This window comes from Balaenoptera ricei, chromosome 4, assembly GCF_028023285.1.
Source record: "Balaenoptera ricei isolate mBalRic1 chromosome 4, mBalRic1.hap2, whole genome shotgun sequence".
Lineage (NCBI taxonomy): Eukaryota > Metazoa > Chordata > Mammalia > Artiodactyla > Balaenopteridae > Balaenoptera > Balaenoptera ricei.
The window spans coordinates 122,033,072-122,050,297 of NC_082642.1; the positions used below are offsets into that span (position 1 = coordinate 122,033,072).

Below are 17,226 nucleotides of genomic sequence, written 5' to 3' on the forward strand. Positions count from 1 at the left end.
ACTATTTTACTGTACTCGCATGACTAATGTACTAAGCAACCTTATCGTTATCTGTAGATACAAATACTCTATAGGACATGTCACAGAATGGTTAGAAGCATGGGGCCAGAAGATATTTGGAATTAAATGAGCTCAAATGCCTCATATTTGATTGGAAGACACTGAGCCACAGAGAGGCCAACAGATCATTTGGGGTCCTACAATGAGACAGGGTAATTGCTGGGTGTCAGCTTTCTGGCTGAGCCCCCCAGACTCCCAGGCCAGTGCTTGCTTAGTTACCCTGCACTGGAGGCACCCGGCTCTCACTGGAGGTATCGAGCTTTCTAAACACAGTTCTGACTGTAACGCTCCCTAGATTAAAACCCTTTTAAGCTCACTGGATCTCCTCAGGACAGCGCCCACACTTAGTGCGTGGCTCATAAATCCATACCCATGTGGGTCTTTCTTAGACCATAGTCTGTTTGCCACCATCTGCCCACTGAACTCTTTCTTGTCCATCAAATGCTATTTGTGTGTGTATGTGTAATTTTTGGCCTTTTCTTCACGTACTTTTGCATTAGCCTAAAACAGCAGTCCCCAACCTTTATGGCACCTGGGACCTGTTTCGTGGAAGACAATTTTTCTACAGAGGAGGTGGGTGGGGGGAAGGGTTTCGGGATGATCCAAGTGCATTACATTTATTGTGCACTTTATTTCTATTATTATTACATTGTAATATATAATGAAATAATTATACAACTCACCATAATGCTGACAGGGGGCGGAGCTCAGGCAGTAATGCAAATGATAGGCAGCAGCTGTAAATACAGAGGAAGCTTCGTTGGCTCTCTCGCTGCTCACCTCCTGCTGTGTGGCCTGGTTCCGAACAGGCCACGGACCACTACCGGCCCATGGCCCGGGGTGACCCCTGGCCTAAAACACTCTTCCCTACCTCTTCACAAGGCTAGCCCTCCTGACCCTTTCTATTTGGCTATTACTTTCTTAGGCAGCTTTAGTGCCCTCTCCCTGTATTTCCCCTTATGAGAGCACAAACCAAGTTACATTGCTTATGTCTATTTACTTATCTGTCCCCTGCCAGATTGTGATTAAAGGTGATATCTGTCCGGTCATCCCTAGTCACCCCATGTTTCACACATAGTAGGTCGTCTATATAAATATGTCAAGACCATTGAGTGGAGAAATTGAATTGAAGCAAAGTCGAGGACGGTTCTCCCTCTTGCTTATTCATCTCCAAATGCTATTCTCTGATATCATTTCCCCTTCCCTAAACATCTCCTCAAATCCGTTACCCCAGTTGAATCTCCTCCACTCATGATTTCCACAGAATCTTCACCAAATTCTAGATGTTCAGCTTATACTTACAAGTGTGCTGTCCTGTGGCACAGGTATGGTGAGAGCCAGCCATCCAGGCAGGCTACCTGTCTTCAAAGCCCAGTCTCCCACTTGCCAGCTGTGACTCTTGAGCTTCTTCCCTGCCTCAGTTTCCACATCTCTAAAATGGGGATAATAACAGTAACTACCTCATAGGGTTGGAGTGAGGATCCAGTGAGATCAAATCCATGCAAAGCTCCTGGCCTAGTATTGGGCATTTGGTCACTGACACTAAATGTGAACTATTATTATTTTCAGTTTAGAAACTCCCAGACCTGTACAGAAAAAATAAGCTTGGAACATACTCTTCTTGATGGAAAATGGGGGTTGGCAAGCATCATTGTGATCTTACTTCCATCTGTTACTTTCAGCATTAAAATGGTTAGTTTGGGTGAAAATTGTATTTTCCTTTAAAAGAAACTGGTAAACATCATCGTTTCCAACCTACCTGAATCACGTCTATGGCATAAGCTTTTCTTACCTGAGACTTGTATACCTGTGACCTCTGCTGAGACTTGATGGCAGCAAGACACGCAGGAGGAAATGAAGCTTTCCAGTCCCAGACTTGCCGACCTCAGCCTAGACTGTGACAGCCTAAGCTAAGCAAACAAAGCAGGGGACTCGTTCAGCACCTGGACCCCTGAGCACTGACTTGGCATGGCAACTCAGAGGCTTACCTGGTATCTATTCACCTCTGTGTGGGGAGAAAAAGAGTGTATACTAATTAGCCTGCTTGTAAAATATTGGACGAGTAGAGGCAAGTCTATCCCAGAACTGAATCTTATGTAAATAATGTATTTTTCTGTCTTCTCAGACAGCTCAGCTCTCTCAAGCCAGCGGAGTAGTTTCCCGACTTCCTTTTGGACCAGCTCTTACCAGCCCCCATCTGCACCCTGTTTGGGGGGAGTTCATCCTGACTTCCAGGTCACTGCACCCCCTGGCACCTTTACTGCCGCTGACCCCAGCCCCTGGTCAGGACATGGGCTGCATCAGACTGGCCCCGCCCCTCCCCCTCCCGTGTCCGAGTCCTGGCACTACCCTTTGGCATCTCAGGTGAGCCCGTCCTACAGCCACATGCATGACATGTACATGCGGCATCACCACCCCCACATGCACCACCGCCACCACCACCACCACCACCACCATCACCACCACCCTTCTGCTGGCTCTGCCCTGGATCCATCCTACGGGCCCCTGCTGATGCCGTCTGTGCGTGCGGCCAGGATTCCTGCTCCCCCGTGTGACATCACAAAAACAGATCCGACTACAGTCACCACTGCTACCTCAGCGTGGGCCGGAGCCTTTCACGGAACCGTGGACTTAGTGCCAAGTGTGGGGTTTGATACAGGTGAGCCCGGCAATTTCCTCCTTTCCATAAAAGAAGAAAAATTAATGAAATAAATACAGAAAAATGGAGGATGTTTTAAATACCTGGAAAACTTTTTTTCTCTTCCATGGAAAGTTCCGCTGTGCCCATATGTTTATAGAACTAACCATTTTTCAAGAATTCCTGCATTCCTGCAGAAACTGGTATGACTGCGTGACAGAGGTCTCAGAACTTTTCTCCCATTTCTTAAGCTAGTAATCTGTTTCTTTGAACTGGAATCTCTGGCACCTTATATTTACAAAGATTTAAACACATTCTTTAAATCTCCCGTGTCTCTGTGCTCTCTACCAGTGATGTGTAATGCCTAACAGAATTCAGAAATAGAATGTTTCAGTAATTTTTCCTTCTCCCTTTTTTGTCAGGTCTTATTTATTATTTATAAACCAAACTGCTTTCTGGAATATAATCCATGTAATATAATCATGGTCTTTAAAAAGAATTATGGAACGTATTTTAAAGGAATGGATTTCTCTTCCCTTTCTTCCCCTTCCCTTCCTTTCCCTTCATTTGCCTTTTGTTATTTTCCTCCTCCCTCCCTTGTTTCCTTCTTTCCTTCCTTCTGTCCTTCCTCTTCCTCCTTATTCTCCTTCCTTTCTGTTCCTCTCCCTCTCTCTCTCTTGTTTTAAAGCATCAGACTTGAGATTACTCTAACGTCTATGTTCAACAGATTTAGAAAAAAATTGGTAAGGGAAATATTTCTTCACAGAGCATTCAGCTCCTCTCTGGAATTCACTAGTTCCGAGGGTCATGGTGTTAAATGTTTGAGCTTGATTTTTGGACCAAATTACTCATATTAATAGCGTTAATAGTTCTGAGTTCACAAAATCACAAGCATCACAGGCAAATCAGGTAGAAGACAAATCAGGTCAGTGATTATATCCCCAGAATCTACGTTCCAATGGCAGCCACCTGCACCTCCAATCCCAGGTTCTTTTCCTGGAACACGTTGCAACAAATTAGAATTTTCTTCCCAGAAGTTTAAGGAAACGCACTCTTTTCTTTTTTATAAATTTTAATTCTTTATTTTTTCCTGTGATGAGAAAACTCACTCTTTTCATAGTTTTTCTTAGTTTTATTCTCAGTGTGCAAGATCTTTCATCTGAATGCTGGGTCACAGCAGAGAAATCCCCAGAGTAATAAATGCTGAGCATCAAGTTGCGTTCACCCTGACATAAGTGAAACATTCTTATCTTGGTTAACTGGTTCTCTGCTGAGCTTTCCAGTGTTGATCATTGCCTAACCTTACCCATTTCAGCTTCCTACTCAGCCTCTGGGTTCAAGCTGCTTTTCTAAACTCTCCGGGGACTTGGTTCTCCCTCTCTAAGAGAAGAGAATATGATGGGGCTAACCACCACAGGCTTCCCTCCTTCCTTTGCCACATACTAACAGTATGAAGGTGACTCTTGAGTTGTTTGATGCCTGGGGTCAAATCTAATGAGAGCCCCAGTTTGGTAGCTGCCATCATTGGCAGCCAGTCTCTGCAGGCTCTCGCTTTCTGGGTACCTGCGTGGCCAGAGTTAACAATGCTCTTAGCAGGAAAGTGGAACATTCTCTTCTTAGTTTGGGCTGCTTCAACAGGATACCATACACTGGGTGGGCTAAACAACAAACATTTAGTTCTCACAGTTCTGGAGCCTGGGAAATCCAAGACCAAGGTGCCAACACATTCAATGTCTGGTGCGGGCCCGCTTCCTGTTGCATACATACTGTCTTTTCAGTGTGTCCTCACTTGGTGGAAGGGACAAGAGAGTTCTCTGGGATCTCATTTATGAGGGCACTAATCCCATTCATGAGGGCTCCACCCCATGACTTAATTGCCTCCCAAAGGCCTCACCTCTTAATACCATCACATTGGGGGTTAGGATCTAACATGAACTTTGCGGGGACACAAACATTCAGTCTATAGCATCTAACCTTTGCATTTTATAACATAAAGGGGAAGGTGGATGTGATTGCCTTTGATCCCTGTTTCTCTCTGTCACTTATTACCTACTTTTGTACTTGTTAATTTTGGTGTGACCCCGATTCACTGACTCGTTTAGAATTTTGGCTTGAAATAATCTCTTTGGAATGAAAAGTCATCCTCCTACCTTTTGGAAGTAGAAGAGGGGATTTTTGTTCTCTCTGAAGAATCTAGAGAGCACCCATATGGGTATATTATATAATAGTTCTTAATACTTACTGAGCTATGAATTAATATGTATTGAATACCCACTATATAAGGTATTGCCAGAGATACTTCATATGTATTTTTGCTTTTAATCCTTAAACCAAATCTGAGATGGATCTTCTCTGATTCAGTTACTGATAAGGACACAGCTCAGTTTTCCTATTTGAAAACTGCTTCCTAAATCACAAATGCTCAAGGTGGATTTGAACTAAGACCTGCCCCAATCTAAAGAGTTGCTGGGGTAGCATCTACCTGTTTATATAGGTAAAAGAGACTATTAATTAAAACTGTTAAATTAGACTGTAAATGGTTAATATTGAGGAATGAAGGTTTACCTTTTGGATGTATGTAGTGCTCCTCTTTGTCAGTGTGGGTTTAGGATGATGATCATCATTCTTTCCTGTCCCATAGTTTTAACCCAACTGAACAAACAAAGACAAAGGAATCAAGCAGATAAAGATCAAATCATTAGCATAATTATTGATCAGGCCAAATTGGAGATCTTAGATTAGGCTTACTACCATAATTTAACTTCCTGGAATCCTCAGCTAAATTTAGATTTTGGGAGATCCAATCCTAGGGAAAATCTAGTCTTCAGAGAAGATTCCCATAGACATCTTCCTTGTCACAACAGTTTAGAGCCTCGTTACTGTGAAAAGAGATGATGGTTGGTCAGATTTGCCTCAGAAAAGCATAGTCTGAGGCATGACTTACCTTACAAAGGTAGCAGGAGGAGCATGCACCTCCCTGCATGGGGGTGGCCCCAAAAAGAGAGAGTTGAAGGGTCTAAGCTACAGGGACTCATTTTCCTCTCCTATTCTCAGGCATCTTATCAAATATCACATCTCTCTTCCTTTAGGAAGAGTTAGTTGGGAGTGTTTTAGGTCGGTTTCCCCAAGAAACAGACTCTCTGATGCAGTTTTGGTTGTAGGAAATTTATGCAGTAATGTTCTCAGCGCAACATCTTTGTGCAATGAGAGAAGAATTGAACAGGAGAAGTCTCACAATGAATAAGTTCAACTGAACCTCAGTGGATTCTACAGGGAGCTCTAGATCTGGGATGGCCTTTTATAATTGTCTTGCCTTAAGTCAAGGTGGATGGGCTTTTATATTCCCACACTGATCAGTTACTGGATGGATTTGCCCCTGGACAAAAGGTCATGACATTAGGCAAGGTAGCCTTGTTCAGCTGAAAACAATTCCCAAAGCGAAACAACTGAAGGTCATGAGCTGCCAACAACAGGAGAATGAATATCTCAACACAGAATAGTGAGGGACCTGACAGCCCACCACAGTATCCACTAGGGACAACAAAAGAGCGGCAGCTACTCTTCCACTTTTCTAACTACTTGTAAAAGAAGTTTCTGTGTAATAGGCCCAAGCAGGGAAGGTAAGATTGTTGAGAAGAATGAGAGATGAGTCCCTCTATGTAATCTGTGCAAAGCTGACCTGACCGTGCAGCCCAAAACAGCTCAGAACTCAACATCTTTGTTAGGTGACTATTGAGCAACTGTGAAAAGAGCCTGCATTCAGGTGAGACAGGCACGAAACTTCCCAAAGACCAGGTACTTAGGCCACCAAAATATAAGTCATTTTCACATTAGGAGGTAAATAAATTAATCCAACCATTTGGAGAGAAATTTGATAAAGAATATGCCCTTTTCATCAATAGGGGGAAGATTTAATACTTTCAGGTGCATTTTAATTTTGCAGCCATTTAATGAAATTAAGAAGTCTGGGAGGTTGAACATGATATAATGTTTAGTGACCTAAGTTTTAGAGTATCTTGTATGGTATAATCCAAGGGTCAGTGAAATTTTTCTGTAAATGGCCTGATAGGAATATTTAATGCTTTGCGGGGGTCACACTGTCTGTTGCCACCTCTCAACTCTGCTTTTGTAGTGTAGAAGCCCATCACAGACAAAAAAATAAATGAGTTGGCGGTGTCCCAGTAAAATTTCTATTGATACTAAAATTTGAATTTTATATGCTTTTTGTGTGTCATGAAATGATACTCTTCTTTTTTCATTCCTTCTTTCTCAACCATTTAAAAATATAAAATCCATTCTTCCATTCTTAGCTCATGGATTATGTATAAACAGATGGTGGGCCTGATTTGGTCTATGGGCTATAGTTTGCTGACCTCTAGTATGTATAGTCCCATGTGAGTACTTGTTATCTATCAACACACATACATATGCATGTGTGTGCCTAGAAGTATATACCCCAATTTTTAATGGTCATTGCTCCTAGTAATTAGTGTGCAATGTGAGCTTTGAAGCTAGACTGCCTGGTTTTGTAAGCCCAGCTCTGTCCCTTCCTAGCTACAGGGCTTTGGGCAAATTTTTTAACCTGCTTGGTGCCTCAACTTCCTTATCTTTAAAAGATGTTTCATTGGGTGGTTTCAAGGATTAAATGAGTTAATGAAGTAAAACATTTACAGATGTGCCCTGCACATAGTAGGTACACTATAAATTCTGGCTACATAAGGGAAAGTGATCATACCTTCACTCATTTTAGCTTTAAAAAATTTATTATTGAACAATATTTCACATATCATACACTTCAGCATTTGAAAGCATACAATTCAGTGGGTTTTAGTATGTTGACAATGTTCTACAACCATCTCCACTGTCTAGTATAGAGCATTCCCATCACCTCCACAAGAAATTCCATACTTCCTCCTTCCACTATTACCTGGCAACCACTAATCTACTTTCTGCCTCTATGGATTTTCCTACTGTGGACATTTCATATAAATAGAGTCATACAGTATGTGACCTTTTGTGTCTGCCTTCTTTCTCTTGGCCTATGTTTTCAAGATTCATCCATACAGGATGTATCAGAACTTCATTCCTTTTTAGGGTGGATACTATTCCATTGTATGAATGTACCACACTTTGTTTATTCATTCATTCAGTATTTGGTTTGTTTCTACATTTTGGCTAATAAGCATAATGTAATGAACACTCATATACAAGTTTGTGGGTGAACACTCATATACAAGTTTGTGAGTGAACATATGTTTTCAGTTCTCTTGCCTAGTACCTAGTAGAACTATGGGGTTGAGAGAACCTCACTTTTTATTTTATATACCTCTCTATTTCTTGAAAATATTTCAAAGAGCATTTACTATAGCCATAATTTATTTTTAAATTTAATTACAGAGTATCGTAATACAGTAATAGAAAAGAGTTCTGGGGTTTGGTAGACAAAATTCTTCTACAAGCATGAGGAGAGATGGTCCATCTTTTCTGAAGGGCCCAAGCTAGGGTGAGGAGAGTGAGGTGCCTCAACTCAAAATTTAAAGAGATACTCACTTTCCAAGACGTGCAAGTACATACCTCCTTAAATTTTGCCTCACCCTGCCCTGGCCCTACTTTCCTGCCTTGCCTGATTTGCTGTCACTTATTGCTCCCTCTGTTGAATGGATACTTCATATACATCACTCAGAACGATCAGTGTGTTGATATGATTGTAGGGCATCTGTATCTGCCCTCCTTGTGCAAAATACCCATCTTTACCAAAAGGCTGTTATTAAAATCCCACATAACACTTTCCCCTTTCCTTTAGCAGTCTCAAAACTGGGTTTTATTGCTTCCATGGGAACAATAGTTCCTGAATGTGATAAGAGGGGCTTAATTGAAAAACAGAAAGGTCTATGGTGAAATGAATCTGTTAACATTGCCTGCTACATACATCTCTTTGAGATCAGAATTCACTTTAGCGTATAAAAGACTATTATGCATTCTTTAGTAAAGAAACATCTTAAATTTTGCTTAATAAGAAATTTTCCAATCTGATTTTCTTTGGGGCACATTTTGTTTTTAGCATACTTATTAACTTCTCATGGAATGCTCTTTGGGAAATGCTGTTTCCTTTTTTCCATCATAAAAGCCATGTAGCTTTCAACTTCCATCAGAAACTTTCACCTAACATTTAGCTGCTGTGAAGAGGTATAGTTTAGGAAGGACAGGTGGGGCTGAAGGTAATACCTAGGAGGGTAAGCTGAAAAAGGGAAGACCCAGGATATGGCAGATTAATTTCAGTAATCTCAGAGTACTGTATGGGGCCACTTTGTGTGTTAGGGAGAGGAGAGTTAAATGTGGAAATATTTGTGATCGTGATACAATATATTATTAGATATGCATATATGAATGCAAGAATATGTTTCTTCTTATCATGCTCAGATTTTTTCATGATGACATTAAGTAAATTCTGAACTACAATTTCATCTGTCAGTGGCCATAACCAAAAATAAATGCATCTTATGGAAATGTTGTCATTCTTATTTCCTGTTATTACCAATAATTTACCTAATGTAAGACATACAATGTTGTATATTCCAGCCAGTTTGAATTAATTTTTCAAGTAAAGATTTGTTAATGAGGTCTTGTTATTGAATTACAAAGTTGACTTTATAAGTTCTACTTCATCCACTGTATTTAAATTTACAGAAAGGAAAAAGAGTCATGATTTGTGGTATGACTTTTTTTCTATAAACACAAGCTGCTCATAGCTTGAGCTTGCTTTCATCTCTAGATTCACAGATATATTTTTCTTAGGCTCCCTCAAGTTATTTTAACTCGAATTTTGTTATAAATTTATCTTTTTTTTTACTTTGAGAAATGTTACAATAACTCAATATAAAATATACATAAACAACTTAGAGTTGAGGTGTACATATTCTTTTTGACAAGATACACTTAGGTTAGCCTAAAATTAAAAAATAAAACGATATTCAACAATATTCTGTGCTATATCACAGGTTTAAGAAATCTGGAGCTAAAAGAGCATTTACATATATTGATGTACCTTCTGGTTTCTCAAACATTTTATCATATAAGCATTAACCATACATTTGTATAAGTAGTAGATTCAATGAGTGAATCATTATGTGATTCCGCCCCAAAGTGTGATTATAGCCAGATATCAAACATTCACCTCTCATTGATGAACATACCTTCAGATATTGAGTGAAATCAAGATTATATATCAAAGAATAGGACATCAGTTCCTATGAGACAGAGAAAAACTGTAACTATAATAATCAATAGATCTAAAAATGCAGGTTTGTGAAATTTTCCATAAGTACAGGAAGCTATGTTTCTAGTATTCTCTCAAATGTTGAGGCATATACCAAATTATTTCTGAAGAGACTTTTATACCAATGGGCTTGATTAACCTGCAAATAGAAATACTCTGTTAAGAAACCTGGAAAAAATATTTTTGAGCTCTTAAATTTTGATAGTGAACACGGAACACTGGGCAACAATAGGGAAGTTAGGAGTTCACAAACGTCCTTCTTTTATTTTTTTCTTCATAGACACTATGTGTCTGATAATATCATAAAAGTAGAATCACCTTAGATGGTTTTCTGAATTTTTTATGATATAAGGCCTATAAACTATATATATATATTTATATATGTGTAAATGTTTATACATATATGCACTTATATATGTATAAATATATGTGTTCATAGTTCTACATATATATTTATAGTTTTATATATATATGTGTATATATATATGTATATATATATATACATATATATATATATATATATATATATATAAATCTGGTTTAATCTGAATCTTCTAATCTGAATATTTTGTGAGAGACGTCTTTCATAAATGACCAAAAATGCATTTTAATGCAATCTAAGTTATAATTACTATTGCTCAAAATTATTATACAGTGTTCCCTTTGAAATAAGCTAATTAAACTACTTCATTGGTTAAGATCAGTCTTGCTTAATACTATATGGATGCTTTACATTGAAATCCATTAGAAATATAAATATCTTTGTTTTATCAAATATAGGAAGTAAAAGAGCCGGGTAAAAATAGCTCACATACTAGAGCAGCAAATGGAGAAGCAGTTTCTCTCCATGAAAGAGAAATGGATATAAAGTTACCACTTGCTTTTCCATCCAGCCTGTAAGTTACCATCTCTCTAGATCACCTCTCAAGACCCATGCTTCCTTGTAGGTGGTCTGGTGCTGACAAGCTTTTATTTGGAATATTAAGGGTATCAAAATCATGGAGCTTTGCATCCAGTAACTTCTTGGAAATCATTTCTCTCTCTAAACATATACATTTACAATAAAAGACCAAAGGAAACCAAGAGTTACCAACCTAAGACATTTGAATATTTACCTGATAGCCTAGTGCCCCAATTCCAGGCCTTATAATGAAAGAGAAATATGCTAAATTTGGAGAGAGATCATTGAGAGCCACAGTAATAATTAACAGGACAGTATGAGCTCTAAAAAATATTAAAACACCAAGATATTTTTCAGCATAGAGAAGAGAAGGCATCAAAGCAACACATACGATAGGAGCTCAACTACAAGCAGTTTCTCTCTTTTCCATTTCACCGCTTCTTTGGAACATATATACTAGTCATTTAATATATATAGGAAGGTTATGGGGTTGGTGATTCATTGAAGTCTTTCCTGACGTTATTAATGATTTTTATAAATGAAGAAGTTAAGGAATTTTATTTAATAATGTCATAAAATAGAATAGACACAGAAGCTTACTTCTAATCATTTGATTTCAGCAGGGAGACACATTAAATGGCATTTTAATAGAGAAGCCATCCCTAGGACTATGTGATTTTTCAATGACAGTCACGCTGGTCGATAGAGATTTATAGATTTCTGGATACTTACCTTGAGGGCAATATCTCAATTAGAATAGTTAAAATGTCACAAAGAAATAGTTGTGGGTTAAAAAAAATACTAGGAAGAATGTTTATAAAGTGATACTTCCTGTGGACTCTTTTTTTTTTTTTTTACTGTTTATTATGATTTGGTGACAGTAAAGACTTTAGTAATTAACAACTGATTGCTTCACACTTTCTGTAATCCTTTTTCTTTTTCTTTGGCCTATGGCATAAGTCTATTTTCCACTGAGAGGGAAAAAAAAGAAAAAAAACCAAAGGTATGTTACAGTATTTACACACTCTTGAATGGTGTTAGTTGTATAAGGCACATGTCCAGAATGACAGTTTCGTGACCAGAAGGGTAATGGAAACCATCTTCGAGATGCATGCAAAAGGCCAGGAGATCCCAGCCAGAGAGTGAGATCTGCATGAAAAGTAGCAGGATGGTAAATCAGAGGGAGAAATGCATTCCAGAGCACTGCTGTCAGTTTTGAGTATCCAGGGCTGGATTCTGCAGGACCTTAATGAAACTCCTCGGCTCTCCCAGGGCCATGTAGATCTTGCCCATGCTCTCTCCCAGCCCTTCATCCTTAGAATGGTGCCATAATGTCACAATACCCGAAACCTGGGGATTTCTTCCCACAGATCCTCCTCCGACCTTATAGGACAAATGCAGAAGCCTTCTGAGAGGATTCTGAATGTTTTAGGATGCATTTGCCTAATAATACAAATAATTGCCTGTGTGATATGTGTGTGTGAATCCTTGTGAAAGACATCTTGGTTAAGGGAAAATGCTATTTTTCATACATTGCTGGTAGAAAATTAAAGAATTGTAGGCTTTTTAAAAAAGTGAACTAGAAAATGTATTACAGTTAAAAATTCTCATAACCTTTGGCACAGTATTCTTCCTCTTGTGAGTCTATGCCACACAAATACAAGCAGCAGCATATGAGGATAGAGGTACAAAAATGTGTATTGTGACAATATTCATAGTAGCAAAAAAGTGGAATCAAGTGACTGCCATCAAGAAGGTAATCTATGAATGAAGTATGTTTTGTGTGGTATTGCTGACTGAAACAAAAAAAAAAAAGATGAAGAAGTGCCTATAGATGCCCTTTTTGTAAAAAATGGATGGCAAGAAATCCTGCATATGTGTACATGTACTTACAATTCAATGAAAGAAGAGAAGACTAGTTTGCCAATTTGTGTTTCCTTTTGGGGCTGAAGGTATTGGGGTCAGTAATATGAGTTTAAGGAGGAGAGAATAAGAGAAAAAATATGTATGTATGTATGTATGTGCATATATGTGTGTAAGAGAAAGAGACAAGGAAAAAGAGAGGAGAAAGATTGATTTTATCAATAATTTACTCTTTCCCCCAAACTTAGGGGCTCATAAAATGATGGTAAATACAGGAACGTTAATCTTTGCAGAGATGTTTATGGAAAAAGCAGAGGGCCAAAAAATAGAGTCCAGGACCCGTATCTTCACGTAGCTATATTATGCTGAGCAAGTCTCACAACTTCTCCACTCCTCTTCCTTAGATGCAAAATGGAGATGATACTCCCTACTCTGGCACAACTAGGAGATTCCAATGAACTAATGAACGTGGTTGTGTTTTCTAGATGGTGACACATGGTGCAGAGCTAAAGCTCTCATTATTCTTAATAAATATGGTGCATTTCAAACAGAAAAAGTCACACTGGAGACGTGAAGCATCATGCATAATTGAGATGCAAACTTTAAATACCTCTATCACTTCCTGACTATTTCTAATTTCATTTGTTTCTGTTCTTGAAGAATAGCTGTGATATTTATTGGAGTCAAATTTCGCAGTAGTGGTGTTTGCTGGTATTGGCCATACCTTGAAAACTGGGTGGTTTTGTATTGATTGGGCAGATTATGAGAGAAGGGAGGATAAAGAATCAAGAAGATAAGGATTTGAAGGGTCATCAGAATATACATCTTTGACATTTTTAAACATAGTTTTTCTCCATATAAACGCTCTACCATGTGGTAGGGGTTACTTAATAAGAACATCCTATCCCATTGTGCTTATGGATGGTTGAGATATTTGTTCTTGACACTCACATAGATCGAAAGGAAATCTTATGTGCAGAATAAGGCAGTTAGACTATGCGTATAATTAGATTCACCAAAGCTCCATTAATACATGCTAATCTTCAAAAGTTGTGAACTAAAAATGGATTCATGTTCCATTCTAGTATTAATTTTGTGAACAAGTTGCTATCAGTAGCTATATAAATTGGGTGGCATCTCTTGCTTTCTGAAATGTTTTCTTAAAAATTGCAAGCAAAATTGGGCAACACCATTATCTTTTGATTATTTTCTTGAAGGAGTTGTCATCAACTGCCTGTCGTTGATTGGGGATGGGGATTGGGGATGTTGTCAGAGTACACAGTGTCTTCCCAAGAGAAGCTTATATGCTTGCCTGAGAGGAGAGCTATAGAAGTTCAATAAACTCATACTTAATTCTAACATGACTCTAATGGAGAACCACTCAAAGCATTAAAAGGCTTGTTTCAGGGGTCAGTGTATTTTGTATCAGCAAATTGTCTTTTCAGTAATGCTTTCCTATTTCCTGTATCACATATAGGCATGCATCTAAAAGAAACAGCTCGAATGAAGAAATCCATTTTAGAACTTGTCCCCAGGCAATTTCACATTGACTTTCAAATAAGCTACAAAGATTCTATACAAAATTTCTATATGGCCTGTGGAATTTACAGATACTTTTTATTCTCTTTCTGGCTGTCTAACTCTTCCCTTATTGTTCTATTTGTCAACAATACAAGGTTTCACAAACAGTTGTCTGTGGCCAACATGTTCTGAATTCCTTGGCAAAAAGATGACCAAAAAAAGTCTTGCAAGAGACCGATGAGAAGCAAAATATGCCGTTTTTTGTTTGGTTACAGCCTGATAAACTGGGCATTTAATTTTTGTTGACCACAAGCATGTGTTATAATGCTTATTTTCATAGCTGCCTTGTTTGAGCAGTATCAGGTGACATCTAGCATCTTCACAATCATTGAAGCCCTATTTATGTTTGCTTGGATTGGACAGACGTTTCTGGATAATGTCAGAGAGTGAGCTTGTATTCGTGTCACATAGAAGTGAGACGAAAAATTACTGATGTCAGTGTAGAATTGATCTATATACACCATGTCTCATTCTTACTGAATATTTTCCAATATGTTTTGATTTAATGGGAAGATTGATTACTTAAACTAAATGGGCATAAAAATTACATTGTATTTCTGCAGTTCTGAAGTAAGTTTTAAAATTTTAGAGTTCTTAACTAACTCATAGTTTCAGGTAGAATGTTTGCTGTATTGGTGTTGTGTCCCTAATTAAGGTTTTATGGGTAAGCAGTGGATCCAGATTAGCTCTTCCTTTGGTTGGATTATCTATTTTCTGGATCGTAAAGCTGTCACTGCATAACCTAGAAACCTCTTTAAAGATGCATGTTTGGCTGTATTTGTTATCCAGCAGATGTCTGGATGGTTAGAATCTCTTGAGAGTATTTTAACTTGTGGTTTCAGTTACAATAAGTGATCCAGGCGTTTTTCTGGTCTTGCTCTTCTCCAGTTCTCGGAGAAAGTCTGTGGAAGAAATCACAGAGGGTATTTCATTTCACTCTTCCCCATTCCTTTTTTGCTTTATTCTTTGTCTCTGTCTTCAAAGTTACTTTTTATCTGCTTTGAAATTGAGGTCACTAACTTGGTGAGAGGTGTCTTCATGCCATATTGCACCTCCTGGTCCCCAGCTTCTCTCAGCCAAGAGGTTATCACACTGACACTGACATTTTGAACGTGGTAAATTGCTGCTGTGATCAAAAACTACCTAACTCTGTGATTTATATTATATATTTGTCCAAAAGGTCGGTTTTAGAATGGCTGGTCCAGGTTTGTAATTCCATATTCTTATGCTTAAAGTACTTGCCAATTTCCCTTCCAGCTGGGCATTTAAAGTGCACAAGTCTGAGGTAGTGGATATCGCTAAAGGCAAAGGCTGGAGAGTCTGTGCATGAGTTTGTGGTTTCGGAGGGAGGAGAGGTCTGAGAGGGCAGACAGACTAAGGGGGCTTGCCACCTGGGCCAGGAGCAGTGGGAAACACCTGGGCACTGAACTGCTAGTCACCTGCAATGTTGGCCGCAGGTGTGTGGGTGCCATGCTTCTTACAATAATGCAGTAAATTATGGTCTACCGGTAACGTCAGGTTCAGAGAGCTTTAAAGTTCTTCTACTCCTCTTTTGAATCTGAATTAAAGATATTTCGGCAGGTTCAGACAGTTTTCACCTCATTGTTTCTGACAGTGTGGAGATTTTAAGCCAATTCTAAATGTACCCCGAGAAAATGTCTCTATACACTGAAAACCCTCCCTCTGCTAATCAGTTATTACTCGGTCATAGTTAGGTATCTTTTATTATTGTTTTAGTATGTAAGAGTTGTAATGATAAGTGAATAATTGTAATTTAAGTGTCATAATAAATTTAATCCTTGGTCTGGTTCAAGAATGCATCTTGTTTGTGATGACTTTTAAAAGAATTATTGTCCAAAATTTAAGTACTAAGTATGGAGGTACTTAGTGCTCATCAAATTGGCCAAAAATACAATACATGAGAAAAAATGCTAATATACCTAATATACAAAAAGCATTTAGAGATCAATGAGGAAATTACTTTCTTAAAAGCGTAGAAAATAGGCCAAAGGTAAAACACAGAGGAAGAAATGCCATAATCTCAATAATGTTCAGCTTCATTAATATTGAAAGAAATGTAAATTGAAATGATTAGATACTTTTAATCTATAATAATGATAATAATAGTAAAAATATGAATATTGGTACAAACTTTCTGAAACACACCCCTCACGATGAAATATGTAAGCATAAATGTGGGTATATGCTTGGGTTCAGCAATTATACAAACATATTTTCAGGAATTTTTCTTATCTACCAAAATATTCACATAAGTAACAAATATATTTTTACACACGTGTGTGTGTATCCAAATGATGCATATCTATAGAGTACTGGGTAATTTATGGTATAGGGAAGAATGAATATTGTGTAACCCTTCAAAAGGGTTGATCTACATATACTGACATGAAATGGTTTTCCAAGATAATATTGCTGGTGAAATAAGCATGTTGTAGCACAGGATAAACAGAGGTGTATGCATGTACATCTGAAGTATACTCAGCAAGTTGTGTGATGACAGGGTACATTACGTAGAACTTTTACTTTTGAAATACTTTGTAACTTGATTTTTAAACAAGAAATCTATGATGTTTTAAAGTTTAAAAAAACAAAGATGTTTTAAAAACAAATAAAGGGAGGTCTCCATGGTGAGTAAACATGATCTATCTTGATATTCACCTGAAATGATATCATAGTTCCCAAATTGGATAGCCCTCACTCTTATTTTTTTTCCCTTCATTAGTGTTAAGGTGTTACCCCCATGTAGATCTTATTTAGAAATTCTTAACTAACATTTAAACTGATTGCTCCGGGCCTCAGACAAACAAATGCAGTTGTATGATCATTAGCAGTGATAATTTTATAAAGTAGGAGAAGATAATATGACTGTCTCTCACATCACATAGT

General features: G+C 38.1%; 1 protein-coding gene across 3 annotated transcripts in view; it reads left to right on the forward strand.

Moving 5' to 3' along the window:
* Nucleotides 1–17,226, forward strand: part of VGLL3 (vestigial like family member 3) — a 42,098-nt gene that overhangs the window by 19,415 nt on the left and 5,457 nt on the right. For 2 of the 3 annotated variants that reach the window (XM_059922217.1, XM_059922218.1), the window contains exon 3: nt 2,186–2,719. In XM_059922217.1, coding sequence (XP_059778200.1) covers nt 2,186–2,719 — 534 coding nt within the window. Of the gene's footprint in view, nt 1–2,185; nt 2,773–17,226 lie in introns of those variants that run through there. The other variant, XM_059922216.1, reaches the window with a different exon arrangement.